Source organism: Lepidochelys olivacea (assembly GCF_965140295.1).
Source record: "Lepidochelys olivacea isolate rLepOli2 genome assembly, chromosome: 23".
Taxonomy (NCBI): domain Eukaryota; kingdom Metazoa; phylum Chordata; order Testudines; family Cheloniidae; genus Lepidochelys; species Lepidochelys olivacea.
Genome location: NC_140433.1, coordinates 4,649,369 through 4,669,828, shown reverse-complemented (window position 1 = coordinate 4,669,828; position 20,460 = coordinate 4,649,369). Strand labels below are relative to the sequence as shown.

Here is a 20,460-nt window from a genome sequence, read left to right as displayed (position 1 = left end):
TACCATAATACACCTAACGGTGTTAAAATGTACACAGTGGGGTCCTGCTCCAAGGCAAGGGCTCTCAGGTGTTACCATAATACACCTAATAGCAATTAGTATGCATGGCACAATGGAGTTCTGCTCCATGACTGGGGGCACCAAAGGGCTACCGTAATACACCTAATAGCAATTAGTGTGTATAGTGCATGGTGCAATAGGATCCTGATCTCTGATTAAGGCTCCTAGATGCTGTGATTATACAAATAATTATTATTAATAATAGGGGCTGCTCTGGGTATAAATTGGGACCAACTTTATCGCCCTGAGTCCTGTCTGGAACCTGAGTGCACTGAGATGGCCAGAAATCTCGCTCTGTTTCTCTAGACCTAACTCTCAGTCCCCACTTGCTGTAACAGACACTGCAATGTAGACAAGTGGCTCGGCAGCAGTTCTGCAGAAAAGGACCTAGGGGTTATGGTGGACGAGAAGCTGGATATGAGTCACCAGTGTGCCCTTGTTGCCAAGAAGGCCAACGGCATTTTGGGATGTATAAGTAGGGGCATTGCCAGCAGATCGAGGGACGTGATCGTTCCCTCTATTCGACATTGGTGAGGCCTCATCTGGAGTACTGTGTCCAGTTTTGGGCCCCACACTACAAGAAGGATGTGGAAAAATTTGGAAAGACTCCAGCGGAGGGCAACAAAAATGATTAGGGGACTGGACCACATGACTTATGAGGAGAGGCTGAGGGAACTGGGATTGTTTAGTCTGCGGAAGAGAAGAATGAAGGGGCATTTGATAGCTGCTTTCAACTACCTGAAAGGGGGTTCCAAAGAGGATGGATCTAGACTATTCTCAGTGGTAGAAGAGGACAGGACAAGGAGTAATGGTCTCAAGTTGCAGTGAGGGAGGTTTAGGTTGGATATTAGGAAAAACTTTTTCACTAGAAGGGTGGTGAAGCACTGGAATGTGTTAGCTAGGGAGGTGGTGGAATCTCCTTCCTTAGAGGTTTTTAAGGTCAGGCTTGACAAAGCCCTGGCTGGGAAGATTTAGTTGGGGATTGGTCCTGCTTTGAGCAGGGGGTTGGACTAGATACCTCCTGAGGTCCCTTCCAACCCTGATATTGAACGTCTCCCAAGGGCGCTGGAGCTTATCTCAGCTCTGTCTGTTTCCTGCTGTCAGCTTGGATGTGTTTCGTGGTGTTGGTGTGGCTGGCTGGGACTCTGAAGGCTGAATCTGGGGTTGGGGTTCCAGCCGCACCTTGACCTTTGCCAAAAGGGTCCGCCTCGCTGCTAGAGATATTGCTGTCTCAGGGGGGTCGGTACGGACTGGAGTTGGTTGTACAGCATTCTGCTACTGGGAAGTGCTGATTCGACTGGAGCCTTTTGACAGAATGTGTCGATTGTTGTCAAAAAAAAAATTTTGCAGGGAATTATCAAAACAAAACCTACCGTCTCTTTTGTTCAGTGTTGTGTACAGTGCCTGGCACAACGGGCTCTTGGTCCAGGACTGGGGCTTCTAGGTACAGCTGTAATACACCTAGTAACAATAAAATAATAATTACTCCACTTTGGAAGTGCGCTATTCTGGTCAATTTGCCTGTGTAGACAATCCCTTAGTCTGTCTGGATATGTGTATGAGGGAGCTGGAGGTGTAGACGTACCCGAGCTAGCTTTGATCGAGTTAGCGCGCTAAGTATAGCCGTGAGCCCCAAGTACAATCCTTTCTGAAACCCAGGGTAGATGCTCAGGGCAGTCTCCCCTGCCAGCCACGCCACCACAGCGACCGTGCTATTTTTAGCACACTAGCTCAATCAGAGCTGGCACAGGTATGTCTGCTTGAGCTGGGAATTACACTGCTGACGTACTGCTCGCTTCCCCATCTGCACTTCCCTGTCTCACAGAGGGGCTGCGAGGGCACCTCCGTGAAAGATGGCGAGGCACTCGGGTATCACAGTAAAGATGCGGGGGCGTCGTTAGGAGCCATACTATGGAGAGGAGGAACGAGCAATTTGTGATGACGAGGATCTTGCATGTACGATACACCAGTGCAAAGTGGGTGGGAGAAACGCCACCTCCCCAGTTTGCACGGGTGCCCGTGGCGGCACAAGGTTCAGGGGGATGGAGAACTGGGCTGATACTATTCAGGAGTGTGTGGAACCTGCGTTCTGGGTCAGCCTGGGAGGTGAAGGGCCAGTGACAGCATCTGGATCCTGACCCAATGTTCCTGCCAGTTTGGGGGTGTGCTGATCGGGAGTTCCTGCTTGTGGTGGAAGGAAACCAGCTCAGACCCACTCAGGCTCTGAAATGTTCCTTTTTTAAAGTGTAATTTTGTAATTTCTCATAAATGATCAAAATGCAGATGGGCCCTGCGTGTGCCTAGAGTGTAAAATGTGAAATTAACATACCAAGTTAATTTCATGCACCCCCCCCCCCATCTCAGGTTATCTAAAGAAGGAACATGAGCTCAGGGTTAGAGAGAGAGCGACTCTGTGGTGTGTGCATGTGGGCAGGGAGGGGGGGTGCGGGGAAGGAGGGAAGGGCTGGGAGTCAGGACTCCTGGGTTCTGTCCCTGATTCTGGGAGGGGAGTGGGGACTAGTAGATTAAATCAATGGGCTTGCAAGTCAGGAGGACTGCTGCCGGGTTGTTTTGAGCACTGCACTGATTCGCTATCAAGAGGGCGATTCATGTCCCACAGCGCCTCCCCCTGCCTGTAAAACAAGCGCAGTAATCCTGGACCCATCTTTATGAAGTGCTTTGAGATCCCAGGATACACCCGAAACAGTTGGACACTTGCGGGTGCGTGTGGCAGACAAGCCGCCAGGACCAGCAGCCTGGCAGGAGGGGTCCGGTGCGACCTGGATTCTTGGTGAGCATCAGGGGCTGGGAGGGTGGCCCGAAGCCAAGAGCAGGGGGAGCTGAGAAGCGGGAGGGGGGTGAATGTCTCTTCATGGGAGGCCCTGGCCATGCTGGGATGTGCCCTGGCGGGGCGGGGGAGGGCAGTGAGTCAACTCAGACCTTTCCATCTGGGGCATCTGGTTTAAGGGGAGGAGGCAAAGAAAAGGCCCTGAGCTGCTTATGGCAGTCCTTGCCCCCTTCTGCCAGCCCTGCGGGGATGGGGCAGCTTCCTCTCAGCTGCTGCCCTAGAGGGGGTGGCTGGGAGGAGGCAGGGGGAGCTGCTGCCGCAGCATTTGCATCTGTGCAGGGATGGTGGGGCCGGCCTGGAGCGATACCGCGGGGCTGCCCTGGCTCTGCGTTGGACGGCCCTGTCTCCCGCTCCAGGGCTCACGCAGCGGGTTGGATGTAGAAAATGGTGAGGTGCCCACAGGGAATTCGCACCTCGGCAAGGTGGCTGGGAGGGGCAGAAAAAGAGGGGAGACAGCTCACTACAGCCCTCTGTATCCTGAGTGCCCCCTTCCTAGCTCTGGGAGGGGAGTGGGGTCTGGTGGTTAGAGCAGGGGGGACTGGGAGTCAGTCTATCCTGGGTTCTATCCCCAGCTCTGGGAGGAGAGTGGGGTCTAGTGGTTAGAGTTGGGGGTGGGGGGGCAGGACTGCTGGATTCTGCCACTGGCTCACCGTTCAACCTCGAACCCCGGGGCACTCCCAGCAGCAGCGGATAGTGCTTGCGGCCACGCAGCCTTGTTCTGACTCTGTGGATTGTGTGCATGGGGGAGGTGGGCTGTTCAGGCTCTCGTCCCCCTCTTGATCCCTCCCATCCGGCTCATGTGCCTCTCCCCAGCAGGAGCTGTGGTGTTTGCTGGTGTCCATGCTAGTCACTGTGCATTTGATGTATTACGGTAGCGCTGAGGAGCCCGAGTCACGGACCAGGCCCCTATTTTGCCAGGTGCTGCACATTTGTATTGCTATTAGGTGTATTACAGTAGTGCCACGAAAACTTATGCTCTAATAAATTGGTTAGTCTCTAAGGTGCCACAAGGGCTCCTTTTCTTTTTGCGAATACAGACTAACACGGCTGTTACTCTGAAACCTGTCAGTAGTGCCTAGGCGGTCCCATTGTGCAAGGGGCTGTATCTTGGGAAGTAGTGGGGGCAAAAGATCTATCTTGCTTTAAGATTAAACTCGATAAGTTTATGGAGGAGATGGTATGATGGGATAACATGGTTTTGGTAATTAAATATTCATGGTAAATAGGCCTAATGGCCTGTGATGGGTTTTTAGATGGGGTAAGATCCAAGTTACCCGGGAAAGAATTTTCTGTAGTATCTGGCTGATGAATCTTGCCCATATGCTCAGGGTTTAGCTGATCGCCATATTTGGGGTCGGGAAGGAATTTTCCTCCAGGGCAGATTGGAAGGCCCTGGAGGTTTTTTGCCTTCCTCTGTAGCATGGGGCACGGGTCACTTGCTGGAGGATTCTCTGCTCCTTGAGGTCTTCAAACTACAATTTGAGGACTTCAATAGCACAGATATAGGTGTGAGGTCTTTTTTAGGAGTGGTGGGTGAAATTCTGTGGCCTGCATTGTGCAGGAGGTCAGACTAGATGATCATAATGGTCCCTTCTGGCCTAAATATCTATGAATCTATGAATCTTTTTATTGCCATTAGATGTATTAGGGTAGCGCCTAGGCGGTCCTATTGCACAAGGGGCTGTATCTTTTTATTGCTATTAGATGTATTAGGGTAGCGCCTAGGCGGTCCCCTTGTGCAAGGGGCTGTATCTTTTTATTGCTATTAGATGTATTAGGGTAGCACCTAGGCAGTCCCCTTGTGCAAGGGGCTGTATGTTTTTATTGCTATTAGGTGTATTAGGGTAGCGCCTAGGCGGTCCCATTGCACAAGGGGCTGTATCTTTTTATTGCTATTAGATGTATTAGGGTAGCGCCTAGGCGGTCCCCTTGTGCAAGGGGCTGTATGTTTTTATTGCTATTAGGTGTATTAGGGTAGTGCCTAGGCGGTCCCCTTGTGCAAGGGGCTGTATGTTTTTATTGCTATTAGGTGTATTAGGGTAGCGCCTAGGCAGAGAGGCTGTACAGACACAGAACAGAAAGACGGTCCCGGCCCGAATCCGATCCGTCAGCTCAGGGTTCATTCCCTTGCTGGACCCCCACTTGGTCTCGCCACTGGCAGCCTTTGGGTTGAGGCTGCAGCAGCTGAGCTCATGTCTCCCTGGGCATCATGGTGCCTTTTTAACCCTTTACCCTCCCCGCTGGCCAGTGGCTCTGAAAGCCCTTTGCAGACATAGAATCGGGCTGAGCTAGAGCAGGGACCCCTTGTGTGAACTGATGTCAGCAGTTCTCTTCGCCGGTGGGGAGGCCTATGCCCCAGCTCTTGAGGTGCGGTTGAGGCCATTAATTATGCGCCTACCCACCCTGAGAGGAGGTGAGCGTTTTTCTCATGGGGGAGAAACTGAGGCACAGAGAGGGCAAGGGTCCTGTCCAGGGCTGGGGTTAGAAACCAGGAGCCCGCATGTGCAGCTCTGGGCTTTAACCACCAGCCCACGTTCCCGCAAGGGGTGGGGAGGCGGAAAGTCAGCTCCATGATTGTCGAAAGGCTTGGCTACAAGAGGGCAGGTTGGCCCAGTGGTTAGGACTCGAGTCTAGGCGTTGGGAGACTTGCATTCCATTTTCTGCTCTGCCACTGACTTCCTGTGTGACCTTGAGCAAGTCACTTAGGCTTTCCGTGCCTCAGTTTCCCCATCTTTAAAATGGGGATAACAGCCCTGCCATGCCCTGCAGGGCTGTTATGAGGATAAATCCGTTAAAGATTATGAGGTGCTCAGATACTGTAGTGATGGGCACCATAGAAGTTTCTAGGATATATGGGTAATTTACCAGACACTATAGCTATACTGGTATGACTCCCTGGCACGCCCAGTGCCAGGGCGTGTGTGTACATCTATACAGGATCTGAGTCTGTTATACCAAGTAAGTGGCAGCTGATCAGGTTTTTGTTTTTTAAATTAAGCCTTAATGACACCCTTAATGAGTCAGATTCCGTTCGTTTTTTCTGTCCCTGGTACCCTTCCTCTTCTGTCCGTATGCTCAGGCGGCTTGTCAGCTCTCTGGGAGCAAGGCCTGTAACTTCCCCCACACCCAGGTTATTCCCGGAGGGTGTCTGGCCTTAGCCCCTCTGTATCCCTTATTGTTGTTATGGTGGAGGCCCCAGTGAAAACTGGGAGCCCCTCAGGCCAGATGCAGAGTGAAAAACAGCCCCTGCCCCGAAGGGCTCACTGTTTACATTGCCAAAAGGTGGGAGGGGAAACTGAGGCAGGGAGCAGGGCTGTGATACTCAACGCCACATAGGGCTAGAACCCAGGTCTCCGGAGTCCCAGCGGAGTGCTCTACGCACTGGGCCATGTTATCTCTCCCCTAGGTATTAAATTGCCCTTTTTCGCTGGGCCCCCCTTTCTGATCCCATACAGAGAGAGCGGCAGGTGGCTGTTGCTACCCAGACCCCTGATCTTTCCTGGGGCTGCCATGGCAACATCACCCTGTAATGCCCCCCTTGCCCCCAGGTTACTCCTGGGTGGGGGCCCGAGGAGGAGGGCAGTGGTGACAAGCACCCACTTTGGGAGTTCCCGTCCGCGGTCCCAGGCTGAGGGATCCCTGGTGTCTGTTGGAAGACTATGACAGCCAAACATAATCCATCCCGCAAATTCTTAGCGCGGGTAGGGGACGGATTCAGAAGGTCGAGAAAACAACTCGGGAGTCATCCATTTTGGATCTGGTCTTGACCAACCGGGATGAATTCGTTGGGAAGGCAAAGGTGGTCGGGAACTTGGGAGGAAGTGCTCAGGATCTGATCGAATTCAAGCTCCTATGGCAGGGGTGGCCAACCTAAGCCTGAGAAGGAGCCAGAATTTACCCATGTACATTGCCAAAGAGCCACAGTAATATGTCAGTAGCCCCCATCAGCTTCCCCCTCCCTCCCCGCACCTCCTGATCAGCTGTTTCGTGGCGTCCAGGAGGCTCTGGGGGGGAGGAGCGAGGGCACGGCAGGCTCAGGGGAGGGGGCGGGAAGGGGTGGAGTGGGGGCAGGGCCTGTGGCAGAGCCGGGGGTTGAGCAGTGAGCACCCCCTGGCACACTGGAAATTTGGCGACAGTAGCTCCAGCCCCGGAGTCGGGGCCTGTACGAGGAGCTGCATCTTATCGTCTGAAGAGCCGCATGGGGGCCGGAGCCACAGGTTGGCCACCCCTGGCCTACAGGAAGGAGGACACGAGAACTGCAAAACAAGGACCCTGGACTTGAGAAAGGTGGATTGCAACTGACTCCGAGAAAAAGCAGGCGAGGTCCCATGGACAGACCAGTTGGGAAGAAAAGGAGTCAAAGGGGGCTGGGAGTTCCTCAAAGGTGTAATGCCAGGTGCTCAACATCAAGCTATTCTGATGCAGAGGAAAGATTTAAAAAAAGCCACAGGAGGCCAATGTGGCTGCACAAGGCACGTTTTAGCGATCTAAAAACCCAATGGGATACGTTCAGGGAATGGAAGGAGGGGCCCGGCACCGAGGAAGCATACTGGGAATAGCGCGAGCGTGTCGGGGCAAAATCAGGAAAGCCCAGGCAAGGAATGAGTTACGGCTGGCAAGGAAGGTTAGAGACGACAGGACGGGGTTCTTCAAATAAGTCAGATGAAAAAGAAAGATCACAGACAGTGTGGGCTCGCTGGAGAAGGTGAGCTGGGAACGGAAGATGGTAGGAACGCAGAGCTGCTCAATGCCTACCTCGCCTCAGTCTGTAACATGTGACCGGACGACTAGCAAAATTACCGCAGACAATGAAGGGGACGGGAGGCAGGTCGGGATAAGTAAAGAACACATCACAGATCTTCTGACCAATCTGAATGAAGTCAAATCAGCAGGGCCGGATGCTCTTCACCCAGGCTACTGCAGGAATTAGCTGAAGAAATCTCGGAGCCACTGGCGATAATACTTACAAACACCTGGGTGACAGGTCCCGGAAGACCGGAGAAGGGCCAGCGTGGAGCCCATCTTTACAAAGGGGGAGCCGGGGAGCTGTAGACCAGTCAGCCTGGCTTCGATACCTGGAAGCTACTGGAGCCAGGTATAAACCATTCCACTGGCGAATGCCGGGAGGCTGAAGGGGTGATCACTAGCAGCCAGCATGGGTTTGCCAAGAACAAATCCTGCCAAACCAGCGTGATTCCCTTCTTTGACAGCGTAACTGGTCTGGTGGATGGGGGAATGCGGTGGACATCCTACACCTGGACTTCAGCAAGGCTTTTGACACAGTCCCACGTGACATTCTGATAACTAAGCTGGAGAGATGCGGCTCGGCAGAACTACCATTAAGTGGATACGTAACTGGTTAAACAGCTGCAAACAAAGAGTAACTATTAATGGAACGATGTCGGATTGGAGAGAGGTCTCGAGTGGGGCTCCCCAGGGATCTGTTCTGGGTCCGGTGTTGTTTAACATCTTTATTAATGGCCTGGATGTAGGAAGAGAGAGGAGACTGATCATATTTGCAGGTGACACAAAGCTGGCGGGGGTGGGGTGGGGTTGCCAACGCTTTGGAGGACAGAGCGAAGATTCAGAGGGATCTTGATAAATTGGAGAACGGGGCTTGAAATTCAACACAGACAAATGGAAGGTGCTTCAGTTAGGGAAGAAAAACCAGATGCACAAATGCGGAATGGGGGGTAACCGTCTTGGCAGCAGCACGGCTGAGAAGGAGCTGGGTGTGGTGGATCCCAGCCCCAACGTGAGTCAGCAATGCGATGCTGTGGCCAAAAAAGCAAAAGCAATTTTGGGTTGCATTAATACCTCCTGCAAGTCCTGGGAGGTGACAGTACCGCTCTGCTCGGCGCCAGCTGGGCCTCACCTGGAGACCTGTGTCCGTTGTATAGGAAGGACGTAGAGAAACTGGAAAGGGTCCAGAGGCGAGCGACAGAGATGATCAGAGGGTGGAACACAAGCCGTATGAGCAAAGGCTGAAGGAGCTGGCTATGGTTAGCTGGGAAAAGAGGAGAGGAAAGGGGGTCACGGTAGTGGTCTTCAGATACTTGGAAAGCTGCCGTAAGAAAGCTGGAGAAAAGTTGTTCTCCCCTGCCACAGAGGGCAGGACAAGGGGCAGTGGGTTCAAACGACAGCCCAGCAGATGTAGATTAAATCTCAGGAAAAACTCCCTCGCTGTACGAGCAGCAGGACAATGGAACGGAGGCCTCGGGGGGTCGTGGAAGCTCCTTCGCTGGCGGTTTTCGAAAGGAGGCTGGAGCCGTCTGTCTTGGGTGGTTTAGACCCAGCAAATCCTGCACCTTGGCAGGGGGTTAGACTAGATGTCCCTTGCGGTCCCTTCTGACCCTGTGGTTGTGAGATTCTATCCTGTTGAGCGCAATTAAAAAAGCGGAGTGGGCAGCATGCATGGGGCAACGCCACCAGCAGGGGGCATGCTGCCGGGCACTCCCATGGAAGCAAAGAACTGGAGAACATAACACCCCCCCCATATACACACGTACACATACTGTTCCCCCCTACTGCAGTAGAGGAAGAACTAGGGAAGAGCTGAGTGATGGTCTAGGATCGCGCACTGGAGTGGGAATTTGGACACCTGGGTTCTCATCCCAGCTCGGCCGCTGATCTTGTCCCTTTCCCCCTCTGTGCCCTTTGTGTATTTAGACTGTGAGCCCTTCGGGGCAGGGTCTATGTCTGGGCGGCGCCCGGCCCGACGGGGGCCCCGATCTCGGTCACTGCGTGTCTGGGCGGCGCCCGGCCCGACGGGGGCCCCGATCTCGGTCACTGCGTGTCTGGGCGGCGCCCGGCCCGACGGGGGCCCCGATCTCGGTCACTGCGTGTCTGGGCGGCGCCCGGCCCGACGGGGGCCCCGATCTCGGTCACTGCGTGTCTGGGCGGCGCCCGGCCCGACGGGGGCCCCGATCTCGGTCACTGCGTGTCTGGGCGGCGCCCGGCCCGACGGGGGCCCCGATCTCGGTCACTGCGTGTCTGGGCGGCGCCCGGCCCGACGGGGGCCCCGATCTCGGTCACTGCGTGTCTGGGCGGCGCCCGGCCCGACGGGGGCCCCGATCTCGGTCACTGCGTGTCTGGGCGGCGCCCGGCCCGACGGGGGCCCCGATCTCGGTCACTGCGTGTCTGGGCGGCGCCCGGCCCGACGGGGCTCTGATTTCAGGTGTTACTGTAATATTAGTAGTCTAAGATTATTAACCTCTCTGGCAGCTGCTGTTCCCTGCACGATGCAGACAAATAAGTGAATGTGCTGGTCTGTACCAGCATTGAGGGGTCCCCAGAGTCAAAGATGGGGGTGTTGCTCTGAGGAGGCGAGAGGTCCAGCGAGCCTGGTGGTTTCTCCCATTTATCCTAAGGAGAGATTGTGCCTGTCTCCATTGCTTATCCTTGATATCCCTGCAATCTTAGCTTATCCCCTACGCCCTCCCAGCAAGTGATCCACCGTTATCTAGGCCATGTGCCCGTGGGCAGCTCCTGCTCTGGGGACCCAGCCGCTGCTTGAGCGAAGACCATGTCTGCATAGCAGACATCTGTCAGCATGATGACCTGGGATCTGTGACCCACCGTCCCTAGCATAGATGCAGCTGTCCTGGCAAAGTAGGAGCACTCTGCAGTGCTAATGTAGCTATAATAGCTGGGTTACATGTCTCGGGTGTGTGTTACCAAGTGAGAGACAGTCCCTGCCCCATAAACTTCACAATCTAACCAGACAAGGGGTGGCTTATTCTCCCGATACAGGCCTGGGAAACTGAGGCACAGAAAGGGACTTCCCCAGGGTCACTCTGCAGAGCTGGGACTAGAACCCTGGTCTCCCATGTCCCAGGTCTATGCTTTATCCGCTAGGCCATACTGTCTCCCACAGAGATAACCCTAGTCTCTCCTCTTCTTCATCATCCCCTAGCCCTTGGCAACAGCAGATGGGTCTTCAGCAACAGGAGCTTCCTCTGTCTGTACGTTGGCTCCCTGGTGGGGGGAAGAAAACTGACCCTCTCTCGCCTCTTGTTCTTGTAGGAGGCCTGGCCCTTCTCCAGAGGCAGCTGCTCAGAGACTGCCTGAAGTCAGCCGATCTGGAGCACAGCGCCCCGAGTAAAGATGGCAGCCCCGTTCGGCAATGAGGTGAAGTGCGTTAGCGTAGAGTGGGACTTCTTGCAAGGACTGTTGGTTAAGAATCAGCCAGTGCCCTGGTAAGATGCTGAAGAGGATGGATTCTTTGCACATATATAGCTCCTTCCACCTGCGTGTCTGGAAACACTGTACAGGCATGGTTAATAAAGCCAGACAACTCTTCCCCCCCCCCCCCCGGAGATGTTGGTGTCCTTGAGGGAAACTGAGGCCCAATGAGACGTAACTGGCCCAATGTCACTCAGCAAGTTAGTGCAGAGCCTGGGACGAGAACCCAGAAGTCCTGGCTCCCAGTCCGCCCCGCTCCCGTTAGATTCCACTCCCCTCCCAGAGCTGGGGCTAGAACCCAGGAGTCCCTGCCTTCACCACGAAACACCACTTCCCCCGCACTGGGAATAGAACCCAGGAGTCCTGGCTCCCAGCCCCCGCCCCCTGGAGTAACCACTAGATCCCACTCTCCTCCCAGATCTGGAAATAGAACCCAGGAGTCCTGGCCCTCAGTCCCGCCTACTCTAACCACTAGACCCCACTCTCCTTCCAGAGCTGGAAATAGACCCCAGGGGTCCTGACCTCAAACCCTTCTTGCTCAACTCACTAAACGCTTTCCCCCCGAGTTGGCAATGGAACCCTGGAGTCCTGCCTTCTAGCCCCCTGCTGTACCCCTCCTGCCGAACCCTTTGCTCTGCCAGCCACTCCCGATGGTGAGGATTTCCCCAGGCCCGCTTGCTGACAGTCTCTCATCCTGGGGTAGCAGGGACCAGCCTCCAAACGTCTGGCACCGAACCGAACTGTTGCTCTGCCGGTTTTAAGGGTCTTCTCCCCCACCCCCCAAATCTCTGAAGGGGGAAACCCTGGGGCTGAAACATCCCACACAAATGCCGACCCCTCCATTTGGCCACCAGCAGGGCTCCCAGCTGAAGGCTGAACTGGCCAGCAGCCAAGTGCGTAGAGAGTTTTCCAGGGTGTCCGTGGGGAGCCATCACTGAGGGTTGTGTCCTCATGGGGAGAGGACCCAGAGCTTTCCGTGGTTATTAGCCGTTCCGTGAGTCTAGACTTGACGTTAGACAAACAAGTCCCGGCAGCTCCCGGGGCGACTCACGGCCATAATTGCCTCATGGGACACACTGGAAATGTGCCAGCAAGTGCCCCACTCACTCCTGGGATCCCTCGTCTGATGCCACCAGCTCCTCAGCGGGAGCCCCTTCCATTTAAGGCTCCCCCCCGCCCCAGCCAGGCCTGCCAGCTACAGCAATAGTTGTGTTTAGAGCAGAGGGAACAGACTTTTCCTGGAGAAACGTAGCTCTCTGTGCTCCGAAACGATCCATTAATTCGGGGCGCACTCGGCAAATAGCTTCAGCGGAGGAAAAAAGGCGATTTTATTGCAAAAAAAATCTTTTGTTTTGACCAAAAAGTTTTAATTGTTTTGAAATTAATTTAACACCTCCCCCCTCCCCCAAATTTTTTTGTTTTGGATTAACCTGAAATGTTTTGATTGATTTGGAATGAATTTTTAAATAAGTTTTTGATTCAACACAAATTTTTTTTTTAAAAAAAAAAATTTGTTTCAGTGGAATCAAACCAGATTTTTAAAAATTTTATTCAATTTTTCGGTTCGGTGCCTGAACTGCAAAACCCATTATTTGCTCAGCTCTGCAGTGGGCTGTGTGGTGGCAGAGATACCCCTATGGTGACTGTCAGCTAGCTTGTGCTCACGCTACGGGGCTTAAAACAGCAGTGTAGACATTCCCACTCGGCTTGAGTCCAGATTCTGAGACCCACCCCGTTTTCTGGGTTTCAGAGCCCAGGCTCTGGCTCATGCAGGAACATCTACACTGCTGTTTGAAGCCCTGAAGCTTGAACCTGAGTCAGTTGTGGGCTTGGAGGCTCAGTGCCATGGGGTTGTTTTTTTGCAGTATAGATGCACCCTTGGTGCTTCAGAGAATACGTTCCCTCTTTGGCTGTGGATGGAAGGGGGGCCTAATGAGGAGGGCTTCAGGTGACCAAAGTTCAATTCGCTGCCCCTTGGGAGGGTTGCTTAGGCTGCTCCAGCCTCAGTTTCCCCATCTGTAAAAGGGGGATGTCTTTAAAGGGAGGTTGGGAAATCCATGAATCTGGAGGAGTTCAGTGCTGGAGGTACCAGATGCACTATTTTAAAAAGTGGGATTTAAAGAAAAAAAAAAGCGAGGGATATTTTTTTTATTTGTTAGGCCGGGGGTCTGGAGTCCATAGAGCAGACGCAGTCTGGGAAGCAGCAGGACCAGCCCACTCTCAGACCCCCTTGCCACGATGTCCTGTCCAGAGCCAGATGTAAGGGTGGATTTCCGCTCCAGTGCCTGGGTGCTAGCAAATGAGAACGAGGGGACTGAGCCTTCGGGATGCTGGGTCTCTGTTCTCCGCTCCAGTGTCAGACCCTCTGAGCATCCCATGGGCCAATAAATTCCTCATGTATCCCTTCTGCGTTCCTCAGAGGCCCTGCCGATTTAGCTCCTCTACCCCTCCGCACACATCCTGGAAGGCACAGCCCCTTTCCCATGTTCTGGCTACTGAGCACCAAGCAGTCTGGGCCCTTCCGAAAAATCAGGGGGAAAAAATTCATTGTGTCTGCACCCACAATGGAAAATGTTCCGAAGCAGCATTGCATTGAGGGGGCAGGCTGGGTGGCTGCACGTGAGGTGGGCGGGGGCTTGGGAGGCGGGGGCCCTGTCTGGTGGCTGCGGGGGGGACCAGTGTTGCCTGGTTGAGTTGGGAAGATGGTGGGTGGGGAGCAGCCCCCCACCCACAAACCCTCGTGCTCTCTAACCCCGGTCTGTGTGTGCTCCCCCTCCCCGCAGTCTGCAGGCCCTGCGGAAGGAGAAGTCCCGCAATGCCGCCCGCTCCCGGCGCGGCAAGGAGAACTTCGAGTTCTACGAGCTGGCCAAGATGCTGCCCCTGCCCGGCGCCATCACCAGCCAGCTGGACAAAGCCTCCATCGTCCGCCTCACCATCAGTTACCTCAAGATGCGCGACTTCGCCAGCCACGGTGAGCCCCCGTGGGGGCTGCGGGCCGAAGGGAGCCCCCCGCCCGGCCCTGCCGGCAAAGGTAAGAGCCAAAAGCCGGGGGGGAAGCAGAAGGAATCAGGGCTCCCCTCACTGCATCCACCTGCAAGAACCCCCCCTTAGTGGTCAATGCTGGAAAAAAAAAAATAACCCATGGGTCATGAAGCAAAGAAGGATTATACTCCATTTACTGTCTCGTCTATCTAGGGAGGTATTTACACTGACCCCCCCCATCACCATGGTATCTGACGCCCACACAACCCCCCGTGGGGCAAGGCAGGGCTGTTGACCTAGCATGACCAACCCTAAAGGTGTGAAAATCACAGCTCGGACCTCAAAACTTCATGAGATTAGCCAGCTCCGAGCCCATGAGATTATTAATATTATCTTTCAAAATAATAATGAGGGGTTTCTTGTCTGTCTTTTGTTTAACACCCCCTGCCCATCCCCTGGTGCACTGGTGACCATTACTGGTGCCAGGGCTCACTCTTTTATTAAGCTGATTCTCAGGCCCTGCTGCAGAAGTTCTCCCCCGCACATCTGCCCCTCAATCAGTTGGGCCTCTCCCCGCCCCATCGGCTCTGCCCCATATTTGTAATGAGGGAAGTGAGGTGATTAAGGATCTGGGCCTACGTCGACTCATCCGAGGCCGTACAAGAAGGAGGAATTGAATCCAGGGCTTGGCTAGCGCCCCAGCTGTGGCCATTCTTCCCCTCGGCTTTCTGCCCCAGAGAGCTTATAAACTAAATAGACAAGACCGGCCACGGCCAGGAGGGGAAACCAGAGGCCCAGGTTTGCCCATAGTCAGACAGCAAGTCCACTGTCGAGCCAGCAATAGAATCCAGATCTCAGTCTGGTGCCCTAGTCGCTGGCTCTGAAATATTACCCTAGAAGAGTCCCTTCATTAGCTGCTAGCAGCAGTAGACTCTTATCCTGCGTGTGGACCAGCCACAGCAAATTTGGCCAGCTCCTGGGGGTTCCTGATGTGTGCCCAGTGAGGGCATTGTGACTCCTCCATTCCCCCCCTACTCTCCCAGCTCTCCCTGCCCTTGTCCTTTCGAAGGGGCATCGGCTGCTCCATTCCGACACATGTGTGCACTCCCTCACACCCAGAGCACACAGAAAATAGCATTGATTAGCCACGCAATAAATCACCATTTAAATAATGCAGCTTCCAAGTGTGTAATTAAGCAAATTAACTGCCTTGGAAGAATACAGGCTTCCAGCGATTTCTGATTACTGTCATTACCCGCGGGGTAGTTATCAGGCAAATAACATGTGTTCCCTGAAATAGGGATAAACATCTGCCTATTGTTCCAGGGGAGCTGGGGAGACCAGCCCCTTGCTGTCCATCCCCCCCGCACCACCACCCCCGGGACATTCACGCGTAGACGGATTCCGACACACAGCCGGCTTAGTTTGCGTCTCCTTTGGCGCGCGGAGCCAAAATCTGTTGGCAGAGGAATTATGATAATGACGAGCTTGGCAAGAGGATGCCTGAGAACTCGATCTGCTTTTGATATCATTGCAGCTGGATCTTAGGCAGGGGGGGAAAGGAGGTGCCATGATGGGGAGCGGGGCCTAGGGGTTGTGAGTGGGGGGATCAGGATTCCTGGCTTCTGTTTCTGGGAGTTTAGGGGCTAGAGCCAGGGGATGGGGAGGACTAGGATGCCTGGGTTCTTTTGCTGTATTTGGGAGGGAAGTATGATGGAGGAGTGTAGCAGGGTGGTCACCCGCTCCTGCCCTGAAGGGCTTGAAATCAGCCCTGGGGTGGGACTGTGGCTGGGAGCAAGCAGTTCCCGGGCTGACTGGGGGAAGCAGGCTCAGCGGGGGCCACGCCCCAATCAGGGCCCAGCTGGCCCTTATCAGAGAGCCGTGGGCCAGGAACACAGAGTCTCCTCTAGCCGTGGAGGGAGATGGGCCTGGCTGCTGGGGAGCGTACCAGAGTACCTCTGAGGCGGCGCTGGGCTGGGGGAAGGCCAAGGGAACTGGGGAGCTCTGGCCTGGAAACCCCCCAGGCTGCAGGCCTAGTGGAAAGCCAGAAAGGGTCTTAGGGTTGCAGGGGACAGCCCACGGGTAGGCAGAAGCAGCAGGTCCAAACCCCCCTTGCCAGTGATGATTGGCTTATACGCTGCAGTCCGCCCCAGTGTGCGGGGGCTCAGTGGTGACTGGCAGTAGCCAAAGACTGAGGCGAGGTGGGGATAGTGGGTGGGGGTTCCCTGGGGAGGGGAGACCCAGAGACTGGGGGGGTACTTGCCGGGGGCAGCACCCTGGGTAAAAGGGGCACCGGTGTCCGGGAGGGACGCAGGGGCCAGCGGCAAGCAGGACACCGGCCTGTAGAGGGCGCTCCGGAGGCTGGAAAAGCTAATTCCCTGAGAGATCAGCAGGAGGCGCAGCAGGGGTGAGTCCCGCCCCGTGACAAGGGGTTAGAGTGTGGGGAGGAGGAGTCAGGACTCCTGGGTTCTGTTTCTGGGAGGGCAGTATGGTTTAGGGGTTAGAGCCAGGGGGTAGGGAGGAGTATGAGTCAGGATCGCTGGGAGAGGGGGTGTGAGCAAGGGTTTAGAGAAGGGTGGGGGCCTGGGAACCAGGACTCCTGGGTTCTAGTCTCAATTCTGACACTGCATGACCTTGGACAAGGTTACGCTAGCTCTAAAGTGAGGATCCTAACCTGTCTCTTGGCTTCCACCTGCAAAGCACGCCAGGTGCCAAGCGATAACTGCAAAGCTTTTCCTGCAGGCTATTATTTAGGGGGTAAGCCTATATTTGAGCCCTTTCTTGCCTCAAAAGTGCCCTGCGTGTTATGACTGGACCCCCACCTTTGCAGTAGGAAATACCCTCGCACATTCAAATATCCTGGTGAACGTTACTTTGAAAACAACAAACAAAATAATCCCAATTTCCTGACACCGTGTGAGCTGGGGAGCAGATCGGAGCGCTGTCGTTATTCCTGATAGATAATCCTGAGGCACGGGGTCACACAATGAGTGGGGGTTAGAACCCAGGAGTCCTGACTCTGAGCAGCGCTTGTTCCATTAGAATACAGGTGACCTAGGGGTCGAGTCATGCTGATGCACCGTTCTGGTACCCAAACTTCCTTTTGTTGGACTGGCACACTGGTGTGGCTCTGTACAGTTATAATCCTTATACAGCACCTTTCATCCGTGGATTTCAAAGCCTTCTTTGAAGGCAGTGTTTTGGCTCTAATGTTTGGGGAAACTGAGGCACACAGGATGCGACCACAGCCAGCTGGGAATCTTTCAGCTAAAACACATTTTTGTCGGAAAATACCGGTTGGTCAAAAGGGAACATTTCCTCAGGAAATTTTAGACAGACTTTTCACCGGGGGGGGGGGGGGGGGATTTCCAAATCATCCGTGTTTTGTTTTGACATATTTTCAGAATGATTTTCTGATTTTTCTGCTTTTCTAGTTCATAACTACTTTTTGTTTAGACAGTTCAGCAAAATCAGAATAATTTTTATTTTTTTAATGCCTGAAATCAAAAGGAAACATTTCAATTGACCCCAACTCAAATATTTTTTTTTATTTTATTTTTCGGTTCGTGAAAATTTTTGAGGTTTCGACTTTTCTTCCTGATGTGGGACGGGAAAACCTTTTGATATCTCACCACCAGCTCTAGGAGAGATTTTAGCCTGGCAGAGATGGGAATAGGACCCCATCCTGACTCTCAGGCCAGCAACCCGCCCACTAGGCAACACTGCCTTAAAATGCTCCTTTACTGCTCTCAGTCCATCTCTGAGCCTGTGCAGAGAGGGCAGGCAGTTGCTGCTGCTTCCCACATTCCACCGGCTGGGGTAGGGGAGTTATTCCTGATCCCTTTTGGGGTTGCCGTAACAGCATCACCTGCGTTCTTGACGCTTGTATCCTCAAAGATGAGGAGGGAAACTCAGCTGCCCTTAGTGGGACTAGGGGAGACGGCTGATAGAAATCATGGTTCTAGGTCATCAAAGGTGTTTAGCTACTGAAGGGAGTCAGGCAAGTAAATACCATGCAGGATCTGGGCCCTTGTCACCGCTCCCGGATGTAGCGATGTCTCTGTGTTTGAGTGAGAGATCCACAAGGGTTATAACATAACTCCGCATCTCTCCTGCTTCCCACACCTGCCTGGGCTCAATTTCCTTCCTCCTACAGGCACCGAATCATTTCACAGGACCCTGGATTTGGCAATTGCTCTGGTCCTAAAGTAATGCATCCCCCTCCCCATTCTCAAATAAAGCTGTTGACCCGAACCATTTCTAGTGCTAATTAGCATCTTTGACCCGGGGCCAATTTCCTAATCAATTGCATTAGTGAAATTAGCAGCATTTATGCTGACAGCAAAAGTCTTCCAGGCTTAACCAGGGAAAATATTAAGGTCACATTGATTAATAATCAGCAGTTTATTAAACATCTGCAGAGAGCCCAATTGCTCAAATTGCTCCTAATTTGACAGCAAAGGCAGTCTGATTTCCCTGAGTCATCCAGCCACCCAAAGCTGAACTGAATTCTGGAAAGAAAAATCCAGCAAGATGCTGCCAGTTTTGGGGATGGATCTCTGAGGTTTGAAAAGGGGCCTGCTGGCTCCAAGACCAACTTCTGTTGTTTTGGTGGGTGCTGGGAGTCAGGGCTCTGGGGCTCTGCTCTGATATCTGGGAGGGGAGTAGGGTCTAGTGGGTTTAGAGCAGTGGGGGCCTTGGTGTCGGGATTGCAGGGTTCTGGTCTCAGATCTGGGAGAGGGTGGAGAGGTGTCCTTTGCTTTAACCACTAGATGAGGAGTCAGATTTCACGGGCCAAGATTTTCAGACCTGGCTAGAGATTTTGAGAAGATGCTTTTAAAAGTGTGTGTGGGGGGGGGGGGGGGCCTGATTTTCAGAAAATGCTAATCACTCGCCCTCTGAAAATCAGCCCCTTCTAGGTACACAGCTTGAGACCCCTTAAAAGCAAGGCCCCCAAAATGATTAGTCACTTTGGAAAGCATTGGCCTGTGGGTAAAACATGACTGGCTCTTGTCTGTGCATGCACCGATGCCCTCTGCTGCATGGGATCAGAACTGCTCACCTGTGTGTCATAGACCCCCTATACTCCTAACAGCTAATGGTAATTCTCCTTTAGTTGAAGTGGCAGGGTCTGGGCTTCTGAAGCAGTGAGGTCTGAGTGCTAGTCCAGCCTTGACATTCTGAGTGGTCACAGTGTACTTAGCATGGTGACTTGCATGTACTTGTAAAATACCAATGGTCTGCTGAAATGCAGCGATGCAGAGAGGTCTGTGTTGTACTGTTTAGCAGAAGAGTGTGAATAATTTATTTATTGAAAGTGGCTGAGGAGGTGGTAGGAAAACAGCCCCCATCACCTCACCACAGCATCTGAGCACCTCTCATTCTTCAACCTCACAGCGCCTCTGGGAGGCAGGGCAGAGCTATTATCCCAATGTACAGATGGGGAAACTGAGGCACGGAGCGGCAAAGTGACTTATCCAAGGTCACACGAGCAATCTGTGATGGAGTAGGAGATTGAATGCATTTTATTTGTGCTGAGTTAGGAACATGTGAACTACCAGGCTGGATCAGAGCTGCGGCCCATCTAGCCTGGTTTCTCGTCTCGGACAGTGGTCTGTGCCAGATGCTTCAGAGGAAGGGGTATGAACCCCAGAATTGCAGATTTTGGATAAAGCTGCCCCCACGTTTCTAGATCTAAGGCCGGAAGGGACTGCTGTGATCATCTGGTCTGACCCCTGCATAACCCAGGCCAGAGAACTTCCCCACAATAATTCCTAAAGCTGATCCTTTAGAAACACATCCCACCTTGAATTAAAAATTGCTAGTGATGGAGAATCCTGGGTAAATGTTTCCAGTGATTAATTACTCTCACTGTTAAAAATTTACTCCTTCCCAAGGATCGTGGTGGATTCTCCATCCTTGGCGGTTTTTGAAATCAAGATGGGATGTGTTTATAAAAGAACGTGTTTAGTTCAACCAAGAATTAATTTCTGGGACGGATGACAGTAGCTAGAGCAATGAGGCACTGGGAGTCAGGACTCCTGAGTCCTATGCAATCTCTGGGGGAGATTAGAGTTGGGTGGCATGGTTCTATCCCTGGCTCTGGGAGGGGAGTGTAGTCTAATGGTTAGAGCAGACTGGGACTGGGAACCAGGTTCCAGAAGGGCAGGGAGAGATCAAATCTAAGCATCCCCCCGTTTGTGGTCTGACTTGGAGCCCACCATCAGCTGTGCTAAATTTCCTCCAGCCTTGTAGCGGAACGAACGAGTATTGGGCTGCAAAGGGTTAATGCAGGCATATGGAATTTGTCGAGGAGTGATGGCGAGTTGGGGGGAGGCCACAGTGACCGAATTCTTCACTTTAACGATGTTATTGTGCATGAGAAG

The 20,460-nt window shown here is 53.4% G+C and overlaps 1 protein-coding gene across 2 annotated transcripts in view; it reads left to right on the top strand.

The window, feature by feature from the left end:
- NPAS1 (neuronal PAS domain protein 1) overlaps positions 1-20,460 on the top strand; it is a 99,918-nt gene that overhangs the window by 12,517 nt on the left and 66,941 nt on the right. The window contains exons 1-3 of one of the 2 annotated variants that reach the window (XM_084612170.1): positions 2,805-2,851; positions 10,934-11,106; positions 13,876-14,123. In XM_084612170.1, coding sequence (XP_084468296.1) covers positions 11,015-11,106; positions 13,876-14,123 — 340 coding nt within the window. In that variant the 5' untranslated portion in view covers positions 2,805-2,851; positions 10,934-11,014. Of the gene's footprint in view, positions 1-2,804; positions 2,852-10,933; positions 11,107-13,875; positions 14,124-20,460 lie in introns of those variants that run through there. The other variant, XM_084612169.1, reaches the window with a different exon arrangement.